General features: G+C 45.6%; 1 protein-coding gene across 1 annotated transcript in view; it reads right to left on the minus strand.

Moving 5' to 3' along the window:
- LOC143929793 (alpha-2-macroglobulin-like protein 1) overlaps window positions 1–25,540 on the minus strand; it is a 198,952-nt gene that overhangs the window by 7,063 nt on the left and 166,349 nt on the right. Inside the window, exons 21-23 of the mRNA XM_077453770.1 lie at window positions 24,953–25,027; window positions 18,354–18,516; window positions 4,097–4,299 (exon numbers count right to left, since the gene is read on the minus strand). Coding sequence (XP_077309896.1) covers window positions 4,097–4,299; window positions 18,354–18,516; window positions 24,953–25,027 — 441 coding nt within the window. The remainder of the gene's footprint in view (window positions 1–4,096; window positions 4,300–18,353; window positions 18,517–24,952; window positions 25,028–25,540) is intronic.

Below are 25,540 nucleotides of genomic sequence, written 5' to 3' on the forward strand. Positions count from 1 at the left end.
GGTGTATACTGTGCAGGAGGCACACTACACCCACTGTAAATGCTGCAGATGCCTGTGTTACAGAAACAGAACAACACCAGCAATAAGGGGTAGCTTCAGGTGTATACTGTGCAGGAGGCACACTACACCCACTGTAGATGCTGCAGATGCCTGTGTTACAGAAACAGAACAACACCAGCAATAAGGGGTAGGCTCAGGTGTATACTGTGCAGGAGGCACACTACACCCACTGTAAATGCTGCAGATGCCCGTGTTACAGAAACAGAGCAACACCAGCAATAAGGGGTAGCTTCAGGTGCATACTGTGCAGGAGGCATACAACACCCACTCTAACTGCTGCAGATGACTGGGTTACAGAAACAGAACAACACCAACAATAAGGGGTAGCTTCAGGTGTATAAAGTGCAGGAGGCACACAACACCCACTCTAACTGCTGAAGATGCCTGTATTACAGAAACAGAACAACACCAGAAATAAGGGGTAGCTTCAGGTGTATACTGTGCAGGAGGCACACTACACCCACTGTAAATGCTGCAGATGCCTGTGTTACAGAAACAGAACAACACCAGCAATAAGGGGTAGCTTCAGGTGTATACTGTGCAGGAGGCACACTACACCCACTGTAGATGCTGCAGATGCCTGTGTTACAGAAACAGAACAACACCAGCAATAAGGGGTAGGCTCAGGTATATACTGTGCAGGAGGCACACTACACCCACTGTAAATGCTGCAGATGCCCGTGTTACAGAAACAGAGCAACACCAGCAATAAGGGGTAGCTTCAGGTGCATACTGTGCAGGAGGCATACAACACCCACTCTAACTGCTGCAGATGACTGGGTTACAGAAACAGAACAACACCAACAATAAGGGGTAGCTTCAGGTGTATAAAGTGCAGGAGGCACACAACACCCACTCTAACTGCTGAAGATGCCTGTATTACAGAAACAGAACAACACCAGAAATAAGGGGTAGCTTCAGGTGTATACTGTGCAGGAGGCACACTACACCCACTGTAAATGCTGCAGATGCCTGTGTTACAGAAACAGAACAACACCAGCAATAAGGGGTAGCTTCAGGTGTATACTGTGCAGGAGGCCCAATACACCGACTGTAACTGCTCCAGTTGCCTGTGGTATAGAAACAGAACAACACCAGCAATTGGGGGTAGCTTCAGGTGTACGCTGTGCAGGTGGCACACTACACCCACTCTAACTGCTGCAGATGCCTGTGTTACAGAAACAGAACAACACCAGCAATAAGGGGTAGCTTCAGGTGTATACTTTGCAGGAGGCACACTACACCCACTCTAACTGCTGCAGATGCCTGTGTTACAGAAACAGAACAACACCAGAAATAAGGGGTAGCTTCAGGTGTATACTGTGCAGGAGGCACACTACACCCACTGTAAATGCTGCAGATGCCTGTGTTACAGAAACAGAACAACACCAGCAATAAGGGGTAGCTTGAGGTGTATACTGTGCAGGAGGCACACTACATCCACTGTAAATGCTGCAGATGCCTGTGTTACAGAAACAGAACAACACCAGCAATAAGGGCTAGCTTCAGGTGTATACTGTGCAGGAGGCACACTACACCCACTGTAGATTCTGCAGATGCCTGTGTTACAGAAACAGAACAACACCAGCAATAAGGGGTAGCTTCAGGTGTATACTGTGCAGGAGGCACACTACACCCACTGTAAATGCTGCAGATGCCTGTGTTACAGAAACAGAACAACACCAGCAATAAGGGGTAGCTTCAGGTGTATACTGTGCAGGAGGCACACTACACCCACTGTAGATGCTGCAGATGCCTGTGTTACAGAAACAGAACAACACCAGCAATAAGGGGTAGGCTCAGGTGTATACTGTGCAGGAGGCACACTACACCCACTGTAAATGCTGCAGATGCCCGTGTTACAGAAACAGAGCAACACCAGCAATAAGGGGTAGCTTCAGGTGCATACTGTGCAGGAGGCATACAACACCCACTCTAACTGCTGCAGATGACTGGGTTACAGAAACAGAACAACACCAACAATAAGGGGTAGCTTCAGGTGTATAAAGTGCAGGAGGCACACAACACCCACTCTAACTGCTGAAGATGCCTGTATTACAGAAACAGAACAACACCAGAAATAAGGGGTAGCTTCAGGTGTATACTGTGCAGGAGGCACACTACACCCACTGTAAATGCTGCAGATGCCTGTGTTACAGAAACAGAACAACACCAGCAATAAGGGGTAGCTTCAGGTGTATACTGTGCAGGAGGCACACTACACCCACTGTAGATGCTGCAGATGCCTGTGTTACAGAAACAGAACAACACCAGCAATAAGGGGTAGGCTCAGGTATATACTGTGCAGGAGGCACACTACACCCACTGTAAATGCTGCAGATGCCCGTGTTACAGAAACAGAGCAACACCAGCAATAAGGGGTAGCTTCAGGTGCATACTGTGCAGGAGGCATACAACACCCACTCTAACTGCTGCAGATGACTGGGTTACAGAAACAGAACAACACCAACAATAAGGGGTAGCTTCAGGTGTATAAAGTGCAGGAGGCACACAACACCCACTCTAACTGCTGAAGATGCCTGTATTACAGAAACAGAACAACACCAGAAATAAGGGGTAGCTTCAGGTGTATACTGTGCAGGAGGCACACTACACCCACTGTAAATGCTGCAGATGCCTGTGTTACAGAAACAGAACAACACCAGCAATAAGGGGTAGCTTCAGGTGTATACTGTGCAGGAGGCCCAATACACCGACTGTAACTGCTCCAGTTGCCTGTGGTATAGAAACAGAACAACACCAGCAATTGGGGGTAGCTTCAGGTGTACGCTGTGCAGGTGGCACACTACACCCACTCTAACTGCTGCAGATGCCTGTGTTACAGAAACAGAACAACACCAGCAATAAGGGGTAGCTTCAGGTGTATACTTTGCAGGAGGCACACTACACCCACTCTAACTGCTGCAGATGCCTGTGTTACAGAAACAGAACAACACCAGAAATAAGGGGTAGCTTCAGGTGTATACTGTGCAGGAGGCACACTACACCCACTGTAAATGCTGCAGATGCCTGTGTTACAGAAACAGAACAACACCAGCAATAAGGGGTAGCTTGAGGTGTATACTGTGCAGGAGGCACACTACATCCACTGTAAATGCTGCAGATGCCTGTGTTACAGAAACAGAACAACACCAGCAATAAGGGCTAGCTTCAGGTGTATACTGTGCAGGAGGCACACAACACCCACTGTAACAGTGCTAGGTTCACAAGCAAAATGTCACTGTCCCTGCCTATCCTGCTCTTTCCCGGCATGCCAACACACTATACAAGGCCGTCATGCTGGTGACCTTATATAGTGTGGGGCGTGTACTAAACCCCCCTGAGCTATAATTGGCCACAGGCATCCTGCCTGTGGCCAATTATGGCTCTCCTCACTGCCGGCGCTGTGATTGGCCAAGCATGCGGGGTCACAGTGCATGCTTGGCCAATCATGAGCCAGCAATGCACTGCGATGGCACAGTGCACTGTGGGCCGTGAGCGCCACACGAATATGGTGCGAACGGCCCACAAAGTTCTGGATTCGCCGAACAGGTGAACAGCCGGTGTTCGAGTTGAACATGCATTCAACTCGAACACTGAGCTCATCCCTACTGGTAAGGATTTGGAGTGGGGGGGTAGAAGATGTATAATAGGAGGGAACATTTTAGGGGTAGATGATTTGTGCTGGGAGGAGTGCATTTTTGGGGGAGAAGGGGCATTTGAGCTGGGGGGGGGGGGATTTGGGGGATGGGGAGTCAAAGATTTGTGCTGGAAGGGGGGATTTCAGCAGGGTGTGAATTTGTATTTGGAGGAAGGGGAATTTAAGCTTAGGGGGAAAGCATGCAGATAAGTGATCAGGGAGGGTTGAAATTTAAATCTATATGTCCTTGTCCAGAAACTGGGTTAGGGTGGGGCATATTTTAGGTCATGACAGCTGTAGGGCATTGTAATACCTCAAAGTGAAGAATCATGGAATGGGTAAAGATAAGCAATTTAATCAAATTGAAAAATGTCTACAAAGTAGCAGTTTCCTCACCTGTGTGGATGCAAATCCTCCATAAGGATTTTGTTGTTTGGACAGCCAGCTGACAATGCGGGAAGAAGTCGTTAGCTCTTCTGTGCTTAGCTGAGGGCCAGAGACCAATGCCAGCAAGACGTAAGCGGTCAGTTCTACACTGGCTGATACTAGGACAGAGTCCCCTGAAGAGCTTGAAGAGTATGGCCAATGCAAGTCACTTCCTGGAGAACAGAAGGCTTGAGTAAGTGACAGGTAAAAAAAAAAAACAGTGGCAAGAATCAGCATACCCAAAAGGGATAGTTGGAGGCTGGCAAGTCAGCCCCTGGTTTCTAATGCCTTGGTTGCTCAAACAGTGAGATCTCTCTGCCATAATTCTCAGTTCTGTTTCTGTCTGTCTGGGCATTTGGGGCATGTCTGTTTACCTTTGTGCATTACATCTTATCCTGTTACATTCTCTATATACAATGGTATCAGTAAAATGCCATTATAGATACTGGGGGCCCCTTATAATGGGCTCTCCTGACACTTACACTGTCACTAGCCACGAAAACCCAAGAAAAAGGGTATACGTTGGTAACCAGATGGTATAGGTGTCCTTCTTTACTCCATCAATTTAATCATAATATAGCTGACACCTGTTGACAATTCCATGCCTCCAAGGGAAACATGGTCCACATCTGGTTGGATTGTCCCCCTGTGAGGATGTTTTGAAAACATATTTTTGACTTATACTGCAAACGTATGGACACAACTATCCATGCATCACCCGGAGTGCTCTCCTGACCATGATTCCTGGATTTCTAAAGTCAGCAAAAAAGGATGTGCTCAGACACTTTCTTACTGCAGCTAGAGCAGTCATTTCTCATTAGAAATCAACATCTACACCCTCCCTCTGGGAATGGGCAACAAAATTAGAGTGTTCTCCCTCACTTGAACTGCTTCATGCTTCGTCCAAGTTTCGACATTCATCGGAAATTTCAAACCTGGGCTAAAAAAAATCCTACCACCATTTCCACTTAGCCATGCTAGAGTGTGCCTGATACTCCCTGCTCTCCTATCCTGGTTTATACTCTGCCCCCTCCCCTTTTTTTGTTACTTCCTGTGAGCAAAATTCACCTGAGACCACACTCTGGATCAAGATAAGAAGTTTTCTTTATTTGACTCATACGAGGAGACAAGTTATAACAAAAGGACATATATTTGCCTATTGGTTTTGACTGCCTGTCACCCGTGCAATAGGGCTGCATAGACAAACAGTCAGCCTGATAGACACCTATCTGAACAGATAATTGCTCACTGGTTCTGACCTCTATGACTCGTGCAATAGGGCAGCATACATAGAGTTCAGCCCAGGGCCGTCTTTAATATTGATTGGACCCTGGGCAAAACTTTTCTTGGGCCCCCCCCCCATGCAGTTTCGCTCTCCACTTGCTCTGAGACATACAATAATTAGCGGTTAGACTCAAAATCAGTTTACTGAATCAGATCAGGCAGCTATTGTGATTGGTTGCCAGAGGTTAATATATCATTATCGCTCACTGACTGGTTGCTAGAGGTTACAGCGCGGCTCAATAATTAGTTGCTAGAGGTTACAGCACATGATTTCTGCTTGTTGATTGGTTGCTAGAGATTACTGTGGATATGACCTCAGGGGGGCATGATATACATATCAATGTCGCCAACCGCTGATATTTACATATGAATGCCGCCACTATTTCCCCATGCCGGTTATTTACATGTAAACACAGGGTCTGCAGGTGAGTCATCTGTACACAATAGGGCAGAGCTGAGCAGCATTAGTAGCAGCACTTCACACTGAGATATTGGGACACAACACAGGACTAAACCTCAAGGGACAAGGGAATTTAAATCAGGATAGTTGGCAAGTAGGGATGAGCTTCGTGTTCGAGTCGAATGTACGTTCGACTCGAACATTGGCTGTTGGTTCGTTCGGCGAAATCTGAACATTTTGGTCCGTTCGCGTCAAATTCGCGTGGCGATCACGGCCCACAATGCACTGCAATGGCGCAGTGCATTGCTGGCTCATGATTGGCCAAGCATGCACTGTGACCCCGCATGCTTGGCCAATCGCAGCGACAGCAGCGAGGAGAGCCATGATTGGCCACAGGCAGGATGCCTGTGGCCAATCATAGCTCAGGCTGTGTAGTGCACGCCCCACACTATATAAGGCCGCCATCGCGGCGGCCTCGTGTAGTGTGTTGGCGTCTGAAGCAGTGGGTGTTCTGTGTACCTTCAACACAGTACACACCGATCGTTTTCGGACGATTTTCTATCTTGCTGTTGTGTAGTGGTTATTGTCTGCGTGCCCTGACCGCAGTATACACCGCTATATTCACCTCACCTATATAGCTAGTGATCTATCTTTTATAATAGAGCTTGCAGTCAGTAGTGTTAGGAGATAGTGCGTGCTGTCTGCGTGCTCTGTACCCAGTAGTGTTAGGAGATAGTGCGTGCTGTCTGCGTGCTCTGTACCCAGTACATACCGCTATATCCACCTACATAGCTGTTCTCTATTTGAGCCCACTTGCCATCTGAAGGAGTTATTGGAAGTTGTGTGTGCCTCCAGCACAGCACAGTATACATCTTTATATACCCCTTTATCTCTGGTGTTCTATAATAAAGGCATCTGCAGGAGTTAGTGGGTGTTGTGTGCCTCCAGCACAATATACACTACCCAACTGCTGTTTTACCCAACTCCCTTCAGGCCATTACCATGTCTGGAAGGCCAGCAAGGAGAGGCAGACAGGCGCGAGCCGATAAAAGAGGGCAAGCAGGCTCTGTGTCTAGAGACAACAGTGCTGGTCGTGGACGCGGTGCATTGTCATCAGCACGTGGCCATGGGACATGCTTGTCCTTCTTTTCGGCAGCTGGACATGTTGAACCGCAACATGCCAGCGACTTGGTAGAGTGGATGACCAAGCCCTCTTCATCCTCCTCATCCTCTCTCACCCAGTCTCAGGGTAGTAGCAAAGCAGCTGCCAACGCATCGTCTTCCCTCCTCTCAATGTCATCATCAGTGACTCCTTCCCTAGACCCACCACGTCCTCCTGAGGAGTCTCCTGAACTCTTTGAGCACAGTGTTGGGTACATGCTCCAGGAGGATGCCCAGTGTTTGGTGGGCTCTGATGATGACACTCAGCTAGAGGAAGGCAGTAGCGTGAGCGCAGACAGAGGGGATGCTCAAGAAGGACAGCAATCTGGCAGTCATGTTCCACAAGCTGCAGCATACTGCCAGGTTTGCTACAGCGATGAAGAGGGAGGGGATGATGAGGGCACTGACTCCACGTGGGTGCCTGGAAGGAGGGAGGAGGAGGAGGAGGAGAAGGAGGAGGCACATGTTCAACGAGGCAGGATGCCCCCCGGGGGCCAGCTTAGGGGCAGCACACCGACTGAATCACACCGCAGAGCTCCGCCTGTGCAGAGCGCTGCCTCTGCGCGTTATTCTAAAAGTTCTTTGGTGTGGGCCTTTTTTGAGACGAGTGCATCAGATCGCACCGCTGCTATTTGCAACATATGTCTCAAGCGTATCTCACGTGGCCAAAACATCAGCCGCTTGGGCACCACATGCTTGACCAGACATATGTTGACCTGCCATGCAGCTCGTTGGCAAGCGTACCTCAAAGACCCACACCAAAGAACAAAGCGGACCTCTCCTTGCTCCTCATCAGCTGGCATCTCCAACCCCACTAGACCTTCAGTCCTCTCTGAAACCTGCTCTGAGAGGAATGAAGGTGTAGAATTAGGTGTGTCACAGCCAAGTGCTTCCGGGAACTCTGCTAGCGGTACACCCACGTCCGATTATAGCAGACAAATGTCCCTGCCCCAGCTGCTGGACCGGCGGAAGAAGTTCACTCCCAGCCATCCACATGCCCAGCGGTTGAATGCTAGCTTGGCTAAATTGCTAGCACTTCAACTGCTGCCTTTTCAGTTGGTAGACTCGGCCCCCTTCCGTGAGTTTGTACAATGTGCGGTTCCTCAGTGGCAGGTCCCCAAACGCCACTTTTTCTCACGGAAGGCGATTCCGGCTCTCTACCGGCATGTGGAAGGCAATGTCCTTGCCTCGCTGGACAGGGCGGTCAGCGGTAAGGTGCATATTACCGCTGACTCATGGTCCAGCAGGCATGGACAGGGACGTTACCTGTCTTTCACGGCCCATTGGGTCACTCTTCTGGCAGCTGGGAAGGATGCAGGACAAGGTGCAGTAGTGTTGGAGGTTGTTCCGCCACCACGCCTCCAAAATGCTACTATTGGTTGTGACACACCTCTCTCCTCCACCCCCTCCTCTTCTTCTTCCTCCATGGCCTCTTCCAGTGCTCTGTCCTCAGAACCAGCGGTGCTCCGTAGGCGTTCCAGGGGCTACGCAAGTACGCAGGCAAAACAATGCCATGCCGTGCTTGCGCTGGTTTGTTTGGGGGACAATAGCCACACTGGGGCGGATGTTTTGTCAGCTCTGCAGGGGCAGGCCGAGAGGTGGTTTAAGCCAGGAATGGTGGTTTGCGACAATGGCACCAACCTCCTCTCCGCCCTCCGACAGGGACAACTGACCCATGTGCCCTGTGTAGCTCACGTCCTTAACCTGGTGGTGCAGCGGTTCTTGGGCAGGTACCCCGGCTTACAGGATGTCCTGAAGCAGGCCAGGAAAGTCTGTGTGCATTTTCGCCGATCATTTAATGCCTGTGCTCGGCTGGCTGAGCTCCAAAAGGAGTTGAACCTGCCCAAGAACCGCCTTATATGTGACATGCCCACCAGATGGAACTCAACATTGGCCATGCTGCAGCGGCTGCACACGTAGCAGAGGGCCATCAATGAGTACCTGTGCGACTACGGCACCAGGACAGGATCAGGGGAGCTTGGTTTTTTCTCACCACGCCAGTGGGGCATGATCAGGGATGCATGCACTGTCCTGTCACCGTTTGAGGAGGCCACAAGGATGGTGAGCAGTGACAGTGCATGCATCAGTGACACTGTACCTCTTGTCCACCTCTTGGAGCATACGCTGCGTGGAATAATGGACAGGGCACTTGAGGCAGAACAGAAGCAGAAAGAGGAGGACTTCCTTGCCTCTCAAGGCCCCCTTTATCCAGACAGTGTTCCTGCTGTGCCACCCATCACACAGGAAGAGGATGAGGAGGAGGAAGAGGAGGAGGAGGATGATTGTGTCAGCATGGGGGTGGAGGCTGGCACTCAGCATCAGCAGCAGCAGCAGCAGCAGTCCTGTAGGGATGATTTACAGTCCCAAGAAACACGTGGACTTGTACGTGGCTGGGAGGAGGTAGCTGCGGATCATGTTGTCCTTAGTGACCCAGAGGACTCCGGACCGAATGCCTCAGCTAACCTACGCTGCATGGCCTCCCTGATCCTGCAAAGCCTGCGGAAGGATCCTCGTATTCTTCGGATCAAGGAGAGGGACCATTACTGGCTGGCCACTCTCCTTGATCCACGGTACAAGGGTAAGGTTGCCGACCTTATCTTGCCATCGCAGAGGGAGCAGAGGATGAGACATCTCCGGGAGGCCTTGCAGAAAGGTCTGTGCAACGCGTTCCCAGAGACTGGGAGGTTACAAACTCCTGGTCCTGGACAACGTGTTGCTGAGGCATCGGTCAGAAGGAGCGGTGGAGAAGGTGGCCGTTTGACTGATGCTTTCAGACAATTTTTTAGTCCGCAGCCCCAAGGTATGATCGGTTCCAGCACCCATCGCCAGCGTCTGATTTACATGGTGCAGGAATACCTAGGGGCAAGGTCAGACTTGGACACCTTTCCCACCGAAAATCCTCTGGCTTACTGGGTCTTGAGGATGGATCACTGGCCAGAGCTTGCACAGTATGCAATTGAGCTACTGGCCTGTCCTGCATCCAGCGTTCTTTCGGAACGCACCTTCAGTGCTGCTGGTGGCTTAGTTACCGATCACAGGGTGCGCTTGTCCACCGAATCAGTTGATCGACTGACCTTCATCAAGATGAATCAGTCTTGGATCACCCACAGCTACCAAGCACCTGAAGCTGATGTAACCGAATAATTTGTTTTGAAATACCACATCCCTTCAAGACTGCCTATGCTGATGCTGAGTGACTGTCCTGTTATGTTGATTGTCTATCCTCTTCCTCCTCCGCTGATATGTTGGAAGAACATTTCTGGTTCTGGTTGATGCCATCAGCCCAATTTTTCTGCCCCTGTTTAACAGGGGCGTTTAAGTACAATTTTTGATGCAATGCTTTGCAGCAGGGCTAATTCCTGCAATCAAACAAGAGTATATGGGAGAGGTTGCAGTGTGGTGGCACCAGCACCAGTGCCTAAGGCCCAATTTTTCTTCCCCTGTTTAACAGGGGCGTTTAATTACAATTTTTGATGCAATGCTTTGCAGCAGGGCTAATTCCTGCAATCAAACAAGAGTATATGGGAGAGGTTGCAGTGTGGTGGCACCAGCACCAGTGCCTAAGGCCCAATTTTTCTGCCCCTGTTTAACAGGGGCGTTTAATTACAATTTTTGATGCAATGCTTTGCAGCAGGGCTAATTCCTGCAATAAAACTAGAGTATATGGAAGAGGTTGCAGTGTGGTGGCACCAGCAGCAGTGCCTAAGGCCAAATTTTTCTGCCCCTGTTTAACAGGGACATGTAATTACAATTCTTGATATAATATTTCACAGGAGGGCCCCTTCCTGTGCCCACCCAGAGTAACGGTGAGGACTTATAGTGTTGTGGCACCAGCACCACAACCACCAAAGGTCAATTTTTCTACCACTGTTCAACAATGGCATGTAATTACAATTCTTGATATAATCGTTCACAGCAGGGCGCTCCAGCGCCCACCAAGAGTCACTTTGAGGGCTTACAATGTTGTGGCAAAACCAACACCTTGTTCCGCCATTTCTGCAGAGCATATAGGGCAGGCCCCTACTTTCAAACATCCAATTTACAAACATCTCCTACTTGCAAACGGAAGGAGACAACAGCAAGTGAGATGAAAAAAGATGGACGACAAAATGATAACCCTTCCCTATGTTTTCCAAAAAGCTTTAAAATAGTTTTTTTGACTGGAGCTACACTTTAAAAATGTACCAGTTGAAAATTACAAACAGATTCAACTTAACACAACAAACCTACACAGTCCCTGTCTTGTTTGCACCACCTGTATACTGCTGTTCTGAGTATATAGGGCCTGGGGGCCACACGCATTTCCTTTTTTTAATATGGGTACGGGGTTCCCCTTAATATGCGTACAAGACCCAAATAGGCTGGTAATGGGCAGGGAGGGCTACCCATGCCATTTTTCTCAATGATTGTCAACCATATTGCAGGAACCAGATATAACATTAAAACCGCAAGCAGTTTTAAATGGTGTTATTTCCGTTTAATGTCATTTTGTGCAGGGACTGTTCTAAACACGGGAAACACGTGGCACTTCACAGGCATACTACAGACACCCCCCAGGCACCATATTTAAATGAATATTTCACTTTTTTTTTCACTTTAATCGTCATTAAAATCAGTGCTCCCGCCAAAACGGCCATTTTTAAAAACATTTTAGGCATTGACCCATGTCCCCTGGGGCAGGAGCCAGGTCCCCAAACCCTTTTTAGGACAGTATCTTGCATATTAGCCGTTAAAATTAGCACTTTTAATTTCGAACGTTCGAGTCCCATAGACTTCAATGGGGTTCTAACGTTCGTTCGAATTTGGGGTCCGTTCGAAAGTTCTGGTGCGAACCGAACCGGGGGGTGTTCGGCTCATCCCTATTGGCAAGTATGAGGCAGCTGTTTGGGCCCCACAACAATGACAGGGCCTAGGGCAGCTGCCCCTTTTGCCCTGCGTTAAAAACGGCCCTGGTTCAGCCTTATGAGCTCCTATCTGACTTGTCTGTCTAACAATTGTAAAACTTGCATTTATATACCCTTTCACAAGCCTTATCTTAGCCAACTCTCCTAGATATGATTGATTGCTAAGATCTACGTCAATGTAACTAACCATAAATCTGACACCTGTTCTACAACCAAACGTATTCATTATCAGAATTCCTATATGCTCTTTAAAGTGATTTATAACTGGTTTTGTCCAACTAAAAACACCTGTGTAGAGACAGTATGGCACCCAGCTGTTTAAATCAAATAATCAAATCCTCCTTGTCCTGATAAAACTTCAAGGATAACAGATTTATGACTTTGGGAGAATGAGCTCAATAACCCCACCAAATGTGTTATGTCTTATTGTTTCTCACTACACAATTCTATGTGCATGTATACATATATGGGTTTCACAAAAAAGTACTGTATTATCTACATAATAAAATATATATATATATATATATATATATATATATATTTACTATTTACTTTACATTCAATGTGTTTTAACAGTTTTAATGAGGGCTCAAGCAGACCTTTGTTTGACCCTGTCAAACTTAATTAATGTACTGTACATAAAGCTTTCACCATATTCCACATAATTATTTCTAAACCACCTGTGATGAACTTTTCTTATCTCTGTGATTTATATGCATTTCAAGGACTCAAGACAATCCTGTATATCTTGAATCTATCCTAATGAACTTTCACACAGTAAAAATATCAGCATAAAGTAGAGAGGTCATCTAAAGTTCAAGACTTTCTATATCTACGATATAACATAAAATATATATTGGTTAATATGAAATTCTACTACTTATAAGCAATCTCATGCAAGCTTTCATTAAATGATTATAAAATAAGAATCTAATCTCTCTAACACTTCCCTTATAATCGATTATAATATCTCTCTCTCTCTCTCTCTCTCTATATATATATATATATATATATTCATTCCCGTTTCTTTCTCTTTTTCTTGTCCTTTTTCTTAGTGTGTGTAATGTGAATAACTCACACATAGATGTGCCCTGCAATATGAGTATGGAAAATTTGAACTATTTCAACTTTAACTACAAGACCCCTTTCACCCTGGGGCAGTTTTCAGGCGCTTTAGCTCTGAAAATAGCCTCTGCTAAGCGCCTGAAAACCACCTTTCATTCATTCAAGTATATCTTTTCACACTGGGGCGGTGCGCTTGCGAGACGTTCCAAAAAGTCCTGCAAGCAGCATCTTCGGGGAGGGTTGGTAGCGCTGTATTTAGCGCTCCCAAATTTTCCTGCCAATTGGAATGAATAGGCAGCACTTGCTAAGCATCTGAAAAGCGATGCAACAAAGGAGTTTTTAACCCTTTCTTTGGGGTTAAAATTGTCCCGCTAGCGGCCGAAAAGCGCCGCTTAAACAGCGGTAAAATTCTGCTAAAACCGCAGCGCTTTACCACAAACCCAGCTGCTGCCCCCGTGTGAAAGGGGTCTAACACTTGAACTACACTAAATGCTGATATAGTTCATTTTTTATAATTAGGGAAAGTACATCCTTGGTTTACAGCAGGTGTACATTGTAAAGTGAATATATTTGCAGATGTTTATTACAAATGCACCTTCTTTGCACACTGTAAATTAATTTATGTTCTATATAGTTGAAAACTTTAATAAAATAAGGTTGAGACAAACTCGTACAGAACCCTTTTCGTAATCGCACTTAAAACGCAATGCGTGAGGAGCGCATCTGTGCAAACCACCTCAATAGAAACACATAATATCTAGCCTGTTATGTGAATCTCTGCATTTAAAAATGCATCCAGAATTGAATATGTGTGAAACAGTGCTTAGGCTCCATCCACACCTAGGTGTTTTGGGATTGCAGAAGAATTACTGTTATTCAATAGCACCTAAAACATGGTGCAGTTTTGCTGCGATTAATAGTGTGACAATCACGGTGAATCGCATTACATAAAGCTTGTCGCCCAAAAGAAGCTCATGCTCCTTTTTAGTGGTAAAACAGATTTGCGTTTTAGGTACCACTGAAAATAATGACACCCGATCCTGCATTTTGTGATTGTAGTGCGTTTTGAGATCCTGGGCAGAATCTCAGCGATTCTGTTATCATCCCAAATGCCCAGTTGTGAATGAGGTGTGAACGATAGTGCTTCTACTAAGCGGTAAGAGAGCTCAATACTCCCCTTTACACTGCAAGGTCTCTCCCCTCCCTGCCAGTCCCTGGATGTGGTGCTGGAGACAGGCAGGGAGGTGAGGAGGAGATAAACATTGCAATGTTAAAAACATTAAAAGTTTAAGCCATCTTTGTTAAAAGCCCAGGACATTCCAAAAAGAACCTCTGCTTAATAAAAAAAATTAACCCTTCATATTTACTTATCAGGACAAGTAGATTGTCATGAGGGACAAGTAAATCGGGACACCAATTTAGGCCCTTGGACAAGTCGTTTTTTTTTTTTTATTCCACGCTTCTGTTTAGGCTTTAATTATTCGTCTTTGTATTTTTACAAATCTCCTGGGCTCCTTATTGCTGGACCATTAGCCCTGGTTCACATTAGTGACATATCAAATCGTATGCCAAATCGGCAGCAATTGCACCACCCTAATTGGTGCAAAGCTGCATTTGCGGCACCACACCGATTTCCAAAAGTAGTTCTGTACTACTTTTGGTGATGATTTCGGTGTGGAATTTCCATTGACATCTGTGCAGAAACCCATTCAGATGTCTCTGAAATCGCCCCCGAAATCAGGACTGACATGCGGGCATGAAATCATTCCTGTAGTCAGTGTGAACCTGGGCTGACAGTCATTGATGGCCAATGAATCCACATAGATTGCTGCCATGACCTGTCACAGCTGTTGAGTTCAGGGTCTGCTTTAAAACAGAACTTGGGACTCAAGAGGTTAAACTCTCAATCATAAAAATATGATTCATGGCACAAAAATATTTAAACGGGTTGTAAAGCTTTTTATTTTTTTGTATTAAAATAACAAACATGTTATACTTACCTTACCTCAATGATTTTGCACAGGGCAGCCCTGATCATCTTCTTCTGGGGTTGCCCGCTGGCGCTCCAAGCCCCTTCTTTTCATCGGGTGCCCCATGGAAAGCCGCTTTCCATGGGGGGCACCCATGTGTGCTCGCTCCCAAGTCCCATTGACACAGACAGCGGGACTCTGCCCCCGCTCCCATGTCACAGAATTTGATTGAATGCAAAGGCTCCTGCTGCTATTTATCTGTCCAATGAGGAGAGAGACAGCAGCTGGGGTCGCTCATGCACATCCATGGGCTCAGGTAAGAAAAAGCAGCACAGAAGGTTTTTCACCTTAATGCATGGAATGCATTAAGGTGAATAACCTTAAAGTGGTTGTAAAGGCAGAAGGTTTTTTATCTTAGTCCCCCTAATACTTACCTGAGGTCCCTCTCTGTCCAGCGATGTCCACGAGGGTCTCAGCTGTCCGAGATTCTCCCTCCGGATTGGCTGAGACACAGCAGCGTCGCCACTGGCTGCCACTGCTGTCAAAGTCAGCTACTCAATCAGAGGAGGAAGGGGAGAGGCCAGGTCGGGGCTCCATGTCTGAATGGACACAGGGAGCTGTGACTCGGGTGCCCCACATAGCAAGCCGCTTGCTGTGGGGGCACTGAACAGGAGGGAGGGGCCAGGATTACAGAAGAAGAGGAACCCAAGAAGAGGAGGATCTGCACTGCTCTGTGTAAATCCACTGCAACAGAGCAAGTAAGTAGAACATGTTTGTTTTTTTTATAGGAAAAAAATTAGACTTTACAACCACTGTGGTACAGGGTCGTGGTTTCAAGAACTCATTGCCCTAGGCACAGTTAAACAGTGATGTCTTTCTGTTCTTTGGCGGTCGCATGGGGTCTGTTTAATGAGAACTACTTTTCAACTGTACAGACCACCAGACAAGAGAAGACAAGACAGAAACCCCCACAGGATTTGGGACCTTAAAGAGCAACTATTACTCCACAAACATGTAATCACATAATTATAATCCAGTTTGCAAGATCTTCTTTCAGGTGCTCAGGGTCAGTGTGTCCTTTCACACTACAGCAGAAGGTAAAATAATTGAGCCAGCAACTCTGTAGTCCATATAGCGATTTTAATAGTTGGTTACAAAAAGTGAAAAGCAAAACAGCTGATGCGTTTTGGCAACAGCCTTAATTGTAGCATCTAGACAGCAAACAAATCTATAACTTTTGCATCGATGAATATGTTGGTTGTAGAATAAAGCTGTGTCTTTTCTACTTTTGTATAATTTTGTGTTCTATTCATTGTTGAAATCTTTTAACTGCTTCAGATACTTTGCTGGGAGTACTTCTATTGATGTCCTCCCGCACCCGAGCGGCCTGTGCGCCCCCTGCAGGGCGCACGCAGCGCGCTCTGATCAACGAGTCTATGAGACTCACTGTATCACAGATCGGAGTAAAGGGACGGTCCTGACCCCTTACCACGTGATCAGCTGTCAGCCAATGACAGCTGATCCTGTGATGTAAACAAAGCCAGTAATAGGCTATTTTTTCTCCTTGCGCTGACAGCGTGAGGAGAAAGAAAAATCCTGTCACCGGCGGCTGTGAGAAGGACATCGAGACAACAGGCCCACCCATCAGTGCCCACAGTGCCCACCCATCAGTGCCCAAAGTGCCACCCATCAGTGCCAACAATCATTGCCTCATCAACAGTGCTGCCCATCAGTGTCACCTACCAGTGCCCATCAGTGCCACCTATCAGTGGTACCTATCAATGCCCATCAGTGCTATCTTATCAGTGGCCATCAGTGCCGCCTTATCTGTCCCCATCAGTGCAGCCTTATCTGTGCCTATCTGTGCCGCCTTAACTGTGCCTATCAATGCCCATCAGTGCCCACCAGTGCAGCCTATCAGTGCTCACCAGTGCTGCCTCATCAGCTCATATCAACAAAGAAGAAAAATTACCTTAGTATTAAAGTGCAAGGTGCAGGATGTTGGGTAGCATCAGTAGGGTGACACAGTGACTATAGGTGAATCTTCGGTAAGAAATGTCACCCGCAGGTGTACTAACTTATTACCTTACAGCTGCAAGGTAAGCAGCATATATTAAAGCCAGTGGGCCACTCTGGGGCAGAGGGGAAGGAGCCTCTTTCCTTTCTTCTTAGTAGTAGATCACATAAAGGGTCACAGCTTGTTTCCAGGGACAGGTACTCAGCAGAGTGGTTTGCTCTCAGTGTGTCAAGCAGGTAAAGTAGAGAAACATAGGAGAGGCTCTCTGGTGTAGTATGTTTAACACTGAAAGTAAGTTTATTCAACATAAAGCAAAAAATAGGGTACTCACATTTAAAACTAGCAACAGTGCATATTATACAAACGAGCAGCAAGCTCGGATGGTAAAAACGTCACCGGAAGTGACTTTTTTTGTCCCATATCCGTATCCACGTTGTAAGTGGGTATTTATATTATCACAGTTCACATTGGAGCGCAACACCATCGCTTGATTGTTTTTGCACCAAAAGAAAGCTCTATTTGTGTGAAAAAAATGATAGAACTTTAATTTGGGTACGTATGTTGTATGACCGTGCAATTGTCATTCAAAGTTCATCAGTGCTGAAAACTGAAAATTGGTCTGGGCAGGAGGGGGGGTTTAAGTGCCCCGTAAGCATGTGGTTAAACTTTACTATTTTAGTCTCGTTACAATAAATTCATATTTTTTAATTCTATAATTTTGTTGTAATAGTTGCCCTTTAAAGTCCCAAGTCCTATGGGGGTTTTGGCCCTGTCTACATTATCATGGGATGTTAGCAACTTGCACCTGGTCTTGCAATAGGGGAAATTATGACCAGGCAAGAGACGGATTTATGTTTCCTGAGCTATAAAGAGACCTTTGAATACTCTAAAGCCAGCCAATTTCAAACAAATTTTCTTTCGAAATTGGAATTTTAGTGCGTTTTGTGATCTGATGGCGCCACCATTGATTTCGAAACTCGACCAACCAAGCCTTCAATTTCACCTCATGTTGCTACAGAAAAGAGTTTTCGTCGCCGGAATCTTCTTTTCTCTCCAGGTTTTCTCTCCAGGTCACAGCTCATGTGCATTTATTTTTCAATTATATTTTTCGTACGATTCTCCCATCATTGATTAGAAATTTGTTTGTTTTTCCAAAAATTTTGCCCAATCACCCAAATTCGATGGCCGCACAAAGATCAGTCACTGTTGCAGCCATTAATGGTGTGACATTTGAAGGAAAATTCTTAGTTAGGATTTTCGTAAGAAAATCATTTTGGAATTTGACCCATGTATGGCCTGCTTTAGCATTTGTACATATCGAGGTCTGGATCTGCCCCTAGGCACTAGCCCCAGAGTGCCATACAGCCCTGGCGTGACAAATAACAAACATACGTGAGATGTAATCTTACCCCTTCTAGCACATTACCTGTAGACTGACCAAGCAGGTAGAGCCTGTTCAGAAGCGTCTGCCGTGTGGTCACGTCATTGGCCAGGGTGAATGTGTATGCCATTAGAGCCAGGGTGTATGTGTTGGAAGTGCCACTGATGTTGTCTTTGAGGCAGGAGAGAGCAGGGCCCAACGTGGTATCCTGGTTTCCAAACAGAAGAATCAACATCCAGTTATCTCTTTAAGTATTTTCTTTTAAACAACTCCAGCCCAAACAATTTTAAACATTATAAGGTTGGACAGATGCATAAAAAATGGTTGGACTTTAGAGGCACGTGCTCGCTCAAACAGGCAAGGTGAGAACATACACTATGTTGTCAAAATTATTGGAAGGCCTGCCTTTACACACACATGAACTTTAATGGCATCCCAGTCTTAGTCTAGAGGGTTCAATATTGAGTTGGTCCACCCTTTGCAGCTATAACAGCTTCAACACTTCTGGAAAGGCTGTCCACAAGGTTTAGGAGTGTGTCTATGGGAATGTTTGACCATTCTTCCAGAAGCGCATTTATGAGGTCAGGCACTGATGTGGACGAGAAGAGCTGGCTCGCCGTCTCCGCTCAAATTCATCTCAAAAGTGTTCTATCGAGTTGAGGTCAGGGCTCTGTGCAGGCCAGTCAAGTTCCTTCACCCGAAACTCACTCATCCATGCCTTTATGGACCTTGCTCTGTGCAGTCATGTTGGAACAGGAAGGGGCCATCCCCAAACTGTTCCCACAAAGTTGGGAGCATAAAATGTGTTCAAAATGTCATCGTATGCTGACACCTTCAAGTGTTTCCTTCACTGGAACTAAGGGGCCAAGCCCAACCCCTTAAGAACAACCCCACACAATAATCCCCCCTCCACCAAATGATTTGGACCAGTGCACAAAGCAAGGTTCATAAAGACATAGATGAGCGAGTTTGGGGTGGAAGAACTTGACTGGCCTGCACAGGGGCTGGACCTCAACCCAATAAAACACCTTTGGGATGAATTAGAGTGGAGACTGTGAGCCAGGTCTTCTCATTGACATCAATGCCTGACCTCACAAATGTACTTCTGAAAGAATGGTAAAACATTCCCATAGACACACTTCTAAACCTTGTGGACAGCCTTCCCCGAGGCATTGAAGCTGTTATAGCTGCAAAGGGTGGGCCAAATAAATATTGAACCCTACAGACTAAAACTGGGATGCCATTAAAGTTCATGTGCGTGTAAAGGCAGGTGTCCCAATACTTTTGGTAATAGAGTGTATGCTACTTATTGATGCACATTTATAAAGAGAGTGATTGATATGTATATTTACTGTGTTAATTTATGTAAATTGTAGGCTGTCCTCTCTACTTACATAGTGAACTTTGTCTCTTTGCAAATCCTAAGAAAGCAGACAAGTGAAATACGTTGACTCATGAAGACGTACTTGTACAATAGCTAATGAGACCAATGAGATGCACTATGTACTTTTGTATACTGCTTATGCAATTGGTATATTTACCATGAATGATTTTAGTCACACATGATTTCACATGTTTTCTTTATTGTTTTCCTATAAAAGAAATATACATTTTATATTTGAATTGTCCCATGGTGCCTCCAAAGTCTGACCATTTTTCATGTATACACCCTTCTATCCACATGGATGTGGCACTAGAGTGATCTAATTACTATTCAATATAAGGTTGGGAAGGGTTAGCACAGCCTCTCTCAAACCTTTTACCTTTGAAGAACTGTTAAAATAAGTCTTGGGGAACCCCTATTAAAAATGATGATTCCTCCAGTTCATGGCCCTTTAGCTCAACCCTGTCCTCAAGTACCCCCAACATGTTTTGGGAATTTCTCTTAGATAAAATGGCTGTCCAAAATACCAAGCTATTGACTCCAATTTAAAGCACCTGTGCAAGATAAAGGAAAAACCGCAAACATGGCCTGCTGGGGGTACTTGAGGACAGGGTTGAGAACCACTGCTTTAGCATGATCAGTATGTTGCAGAAGGTTTTAAAGTGGAAGTAAACTTCCATCTTTTGCTCTTACTCATAGGTAAGCCTATAATAAGGCTTACCTATAGGTAGTGTAAATATCCCCTAAATGTGCAGCGTTTAGGAGATATTTAGTGTACATTCAGCCAGTGACATCACTGGCGCATGTGCTCTGAAGGAATGGCCACCCATGCTGTTACTTAAGAGCCCTGTGCCATGAATGGCGGCTCCCACGCGCATGCGTGGGAGTGATGTCATTGCAGCTATATTGAATTCGGGTGGAAGACACCCACACAGCCCAAAACTGGTCTGCTGTCACCTCTGCCAATACATGCACTATACTTGCATTCTACGTCATTATAATGTACTGGTTAACACACCATTCAATCTAAGGCTCATATCCCTACCCATTTGATGTGTTGCTTCTTGCTGTTGGCAGCTTTGTTTCTGCTTTGGGAGCTGCGATGAGTATAAAGGGGGATTTCTTGTCCCCTGCTGCCCCCATCTGCTCCTTTGTGCGGGTGGGGCCACCTACACATCGACGCCATGTGCATGCGCCAGCCACTCAATGTCTGCGTTTTTGGGACGTTGTTACGGCTGCACGCATTGAACCATCTGGATGGCCTATAGGAGTGCTTGTGCACCTTCCTGCCATCCACACATGACATTGGGGGCGGAGCCTCTTGAGCCCTTCCTGGATATAACTTGGAGGTCTAGCACTCCATGGATTCATTTGCAGCTTTTCTTTCACTAAACACTCATGCTTGTGGAGGCCCCTTATTGGAATCCACCACTGATGCAATTATACATCTATCTCACTCAGGTATACTCATTGGGTTTTCCTCAAGTGCTCACCTGTAGCTTGTCTTTGATCACATTGACTTTCTCCCATATTTGCACTTCATTTCTTTTTCATGTCTTTTTGCTCACCTTCTTTATTTCCACTCATGCCATTCTCTGGTGTTTCTCCACATCTCCCTATAGTCCTTTGCAGGGCTCAAGTCCTGCAGGAACGCATGGGAGCGGAGTTCCTGTACTTTTTCCACAACAGGAACTCCGTTCCCATTAGCAGCCGTGTCCTGCAAGACTTTGAAGTATGCAAGCTGTATGGCAGGTGCTACACCAGCAGCCGCCAACACAGATCGCAATAGTAAGTGCCGCACACCTGACCATTCAGTCATTGCCAGTAGGGGACCCCATGACAGCTTCCGCTTCAATCTACCTGTCAATCACAGCAGGCTGACGGGTTGATCAGGTCCCTGCTGCTAAGAGATTGTATTTAGTCAGACCTCTCGTGATGCGCTCCTCCCCTCCGGCCCCTCCTGATTCTCTCTCTCCTCATCCCCTCCCCCAGTCTCCTGCATACTTGCTCTGTGTGTCCTGCTGAATCCCTCCCTACTCTATCTTCAGTGCCATATGATGAGAGAACCCAGAGGAGGAGCACAGCTATTCTGCTCACAGGACATGTAGGGAGAGAGGTGAGCTGAGGGAGGAACATCAGTTTGGGGTGGTAAGCTGAGCACAATACCTGGCAAAGTTTAATGCCAGGAGGGAAGTTTATGTGGAAATATGTGAAGGGTTGGAATAGCAGTGAGTGTGTGTTGAAGCCCTGCAGAGTTTGCTGCTCCCCAAGCTGACTTACATCTCCTAAGCAGGAACACATCACTATCTCCCCAAGCATTCTGTCCAGATAATGTGCAGTTCATTAATGACCTTTCTGTTTAACCCTGTGTTATCCAAACTCTGTTCAATGAAAAGTGTAAAAACTCACCACATAAACACTCTATATACAAAATAACATTCCCCAATAAAGATCAGAACATGATGTTCACATTTGCATGGAAGCACAATTGAATGAATGCTGATTATTCAGAGAATTACCATATTTATGTTTATTGAGGATTGTTTTTTTATGTACTAACAGTTAAGCTTCATACACACAATACAAAAATTTGATGAAAAATACCACTTTTGAAGCATTCGTGCATATGAGCGTATCATTTTTTATTTATTTTTTTTGGTGGGGGGAGTGGATCTTGGGTGGGAGTTCCCACACTTTTTTCCCCAGGACTTGACCCTTGGTCCTTTGTCCATGTCATTCATGGCTCTAGTCTTATATATTATATATAGAACTGTCCATGTTACTACTCTTGTATTTTACATATTACTCCAGATTATCTGACATGTACCATATACCAAACTGTATCCTTTCACCTTAGGTACAATTCATACACATCTACCCCTGAAGAGCGAGCTGGGACTCGCGAAACATGTCGGGTACTCCTGATGTTTGTATGTTATATTATGTGATTGTTCATACACAATTGTACTACTACTACCTATTTTATTCAATCCAGTTTTATGTACCTTGTACTAAGTGGTTTTCTTTGATGGCAATAATGCTTGTAATACTTTTAATGAATAAAAACATATACTGTACTTACTCTTGTTACTTTTATTGGCTTAGTGGTGCTCACCTCATCTAAAGTCCCAGGGCGAATTTCTCTTTTTTTGTTGCATATTACAGGGATGGAGGTGTGTTACCGGTGACCTTTGCTTACCAAAAATCCGTCGGACTTTAGAAATAGAACATGTTTTAAATTTTCCCACCGGATCGAGAAATCCGTTCGTGTGTATGCTAGTCTGATGGACAAAAGCTGACACTAGGGCAGCTATTGGCTACTGGCTATGAACTTCCTTATTCTAGTTCGGTCGTATGTCATCACATTCAAATCCGTCAGACTTTGGTGTGATTGTGTGTGTCCAAGTCCGTTCATTCAGGAAGTCCACCATAACTCCGCCGAAAGTCTGTTGGGAAGACTGTCGGACCTAGTCCGTCGAAAAGTCCGGTCGTGTGTACATGACATTAAGTGTGAATTCCCATTGTTAATGGAGTTAATTGCCTCACCTATTGTTTCTGTCTGTTGGCAAATTTGGCTAACTATTGGAGGGTCCTACATGATGGGATTAGCCTTGTATGAACTTTGCCTCATTATCTAACCATTGGGTGATGTTTTGGGTAATATTTGTTTATATTGTTCATGTGGTGACTGACCTACTTTTGAAGTGTATAAAAACATGTATTTCTGTATAATAAACAGTCATTCCTTTGGTTTTACTTCAACATCTTGTCTGTGTACGATGTTAGTTATTTAGTGCAGGGGTAAAAGGGCAGGTATTAGCTTTCAGTATGCTAGAAGGGTTTGGAGAGCAGGAGGCACTGTTTGGTGGAAGCACCCATGCTGGGTGCCAGGCGTTCCATCACATACACTATATGGCCAAAATAATGTGGATCCCACATTTGAAGCATTGAATTTGGGTGTTTCCAGTAAAGGGTACTGTTAATACTACAGTATACAAAGACATTGTAGACAATTGTGCTCTTCCAACCTTGTGGCAACACTTTGGGGAAGATTCTTTTCTGTTCCAGCATGACTGTGTACCTGTAAACAAAGCTAGCTCCCTGAAGACATGGTCTGACCAGTTTGATTTTGTGAAACTTAGGTGCCCAGTATAGAGCCCTGACTCAACCCTACTGAACACCTTGGGGATGAATTAGAATGCTAAATGCGAGCCAGGTGCTCTTACAAAGCCTGCTCAGAAGAGTGGAGGCTGCTATACCAGCAAAGTGGGGATGGGGACTCCATATTAATAGTCATGGTTTTGGAATGGACTGTCTAATGCCGCATACACACGATCGGAATTCTCATCGGAAAAAGCTCTGATGGTTTTCCCAACGGAATTCTGACGGAATTTGGCTGAAGCTGTCTTGCCTACACACGGTCACATCAAATTCCGATCATTTATAACGCGGTGACGTACAACACGTACGACGTGACTAGAAAAAGGAGGTTCAATAGCCAGTAGCCAATAGCTTTTGTCTCGTAGTTGAATCTGAGCATGCGTGATTTTTGGCGTGTCGGAATTGCATACACACGATAGGAATTACCGATAGAAAGTTTTTCCATTGGGAAAATCGAGAACATCCTATCAATTTTTGGCTGGTGGAAATTCGGACAGCTAAATTCCGATGGAGCATACACATGGTCGCATTTTATGATGAAAAGCTCTCATTGGTCTTTTTCTGTTCGGAATTCCAATCGTGTGTGCGCGGTATAACTCAGTGATCATCAACCCTGTCCTCAGGGCCCACTAACAGGCCAGGTTTTATGTATTACCTTGGGGAGATGCAGACTAGAATACTACAATCACTGAGCAGCAAATGAGATCACCTGTGATGTATTTAAGTTATCTTGCAAACCTGGCCTGTTAGTGGGCCCTGAGGACAGGGTTGATGACCACTGGTCTAACTCATATGGGTGTTATGGTGGGGTGTCCACAACCTTTTACGCATATAATGTATGTGAAGCAGGGCAGGGAGGCAAGTAATTTGGCATGTTGCTTTGTCCTGTATGAGTACAGCACAGGTTCAGTTTATGCATTTTCCCCAAAAACTGGACACACAGTGGGCCATAGACCTCATCAAGCAGATGATACCAACTCTGCTGAATGAAAATAGACAGCACTTAAGCAAAAAAATTCCCCTTGGTCAGTTTTTGAAAAGATTAAATTAAAGACATTCGATTTTACATCTTTTCTACTGTATGTTCCAAGATACTTACATCTTTGGGTTTTCCATATTCTAGTAGCGCAGATGTAATGAAAGCACAGAGTGACAGGTCATCATTCACTCCACCCTGAGAACATAGCATTGCCAGAGTTAAATATAAAAGTACAAATACAGTCCAAAATTTACAAAATATAACTAAAAAAATTAACATTTATAGGTAATAACATCAGGCACTGTTGATCCAGGGAATATCCAAATTCCTTCTGGGGGATCAGGAATTTATTTATTTTTCCCCCACTGGAGCAACTTGGACCAAGCGTTGTACTTTCCTACTTTATGATCAACTGTAGTTATAGGAATCTGAACATGGAGGTTTTCTATTTATTATTTTTTTCAACTGGTTGAACTACATGGACTTGTGTCTTTTTTTCAACCTGATTAACTATGTAACTATGTTAGCTATTAAGTTCAGGCCCAGATCTAGGGGGTTGCTGGGATGGTCTGCACCCTTCCCCCCCTCCCCTCGATTTATGCTGCACCCCCCACCCCAAGTCTCTGAGAATACATATACTGATTCAGGAGCCAGTCTAATGGGGACAGATGATGTAAGGGGGGCACTCTGATGAGGGTAGATGATGTA

The sequence above is a fragment of the Lithobates pipiens genome, unplaced genomic scaffold (assembly GCF_037356315.1).
Source record: "Lithobates pipiens isolate NorthernLeopardFrog02 unplaced genomic scaffold, aLitPip1_a1.2 Scaffold_25, whole genome shotgun sequence".
In the NCBI taxonomy this organism is placed as follows: domain Eukaryota; kingdom Metazoa; phylum Chordata; class Amphibia; order Anura; family Ranidae; genus Lithobates; species Lithobates pipiens.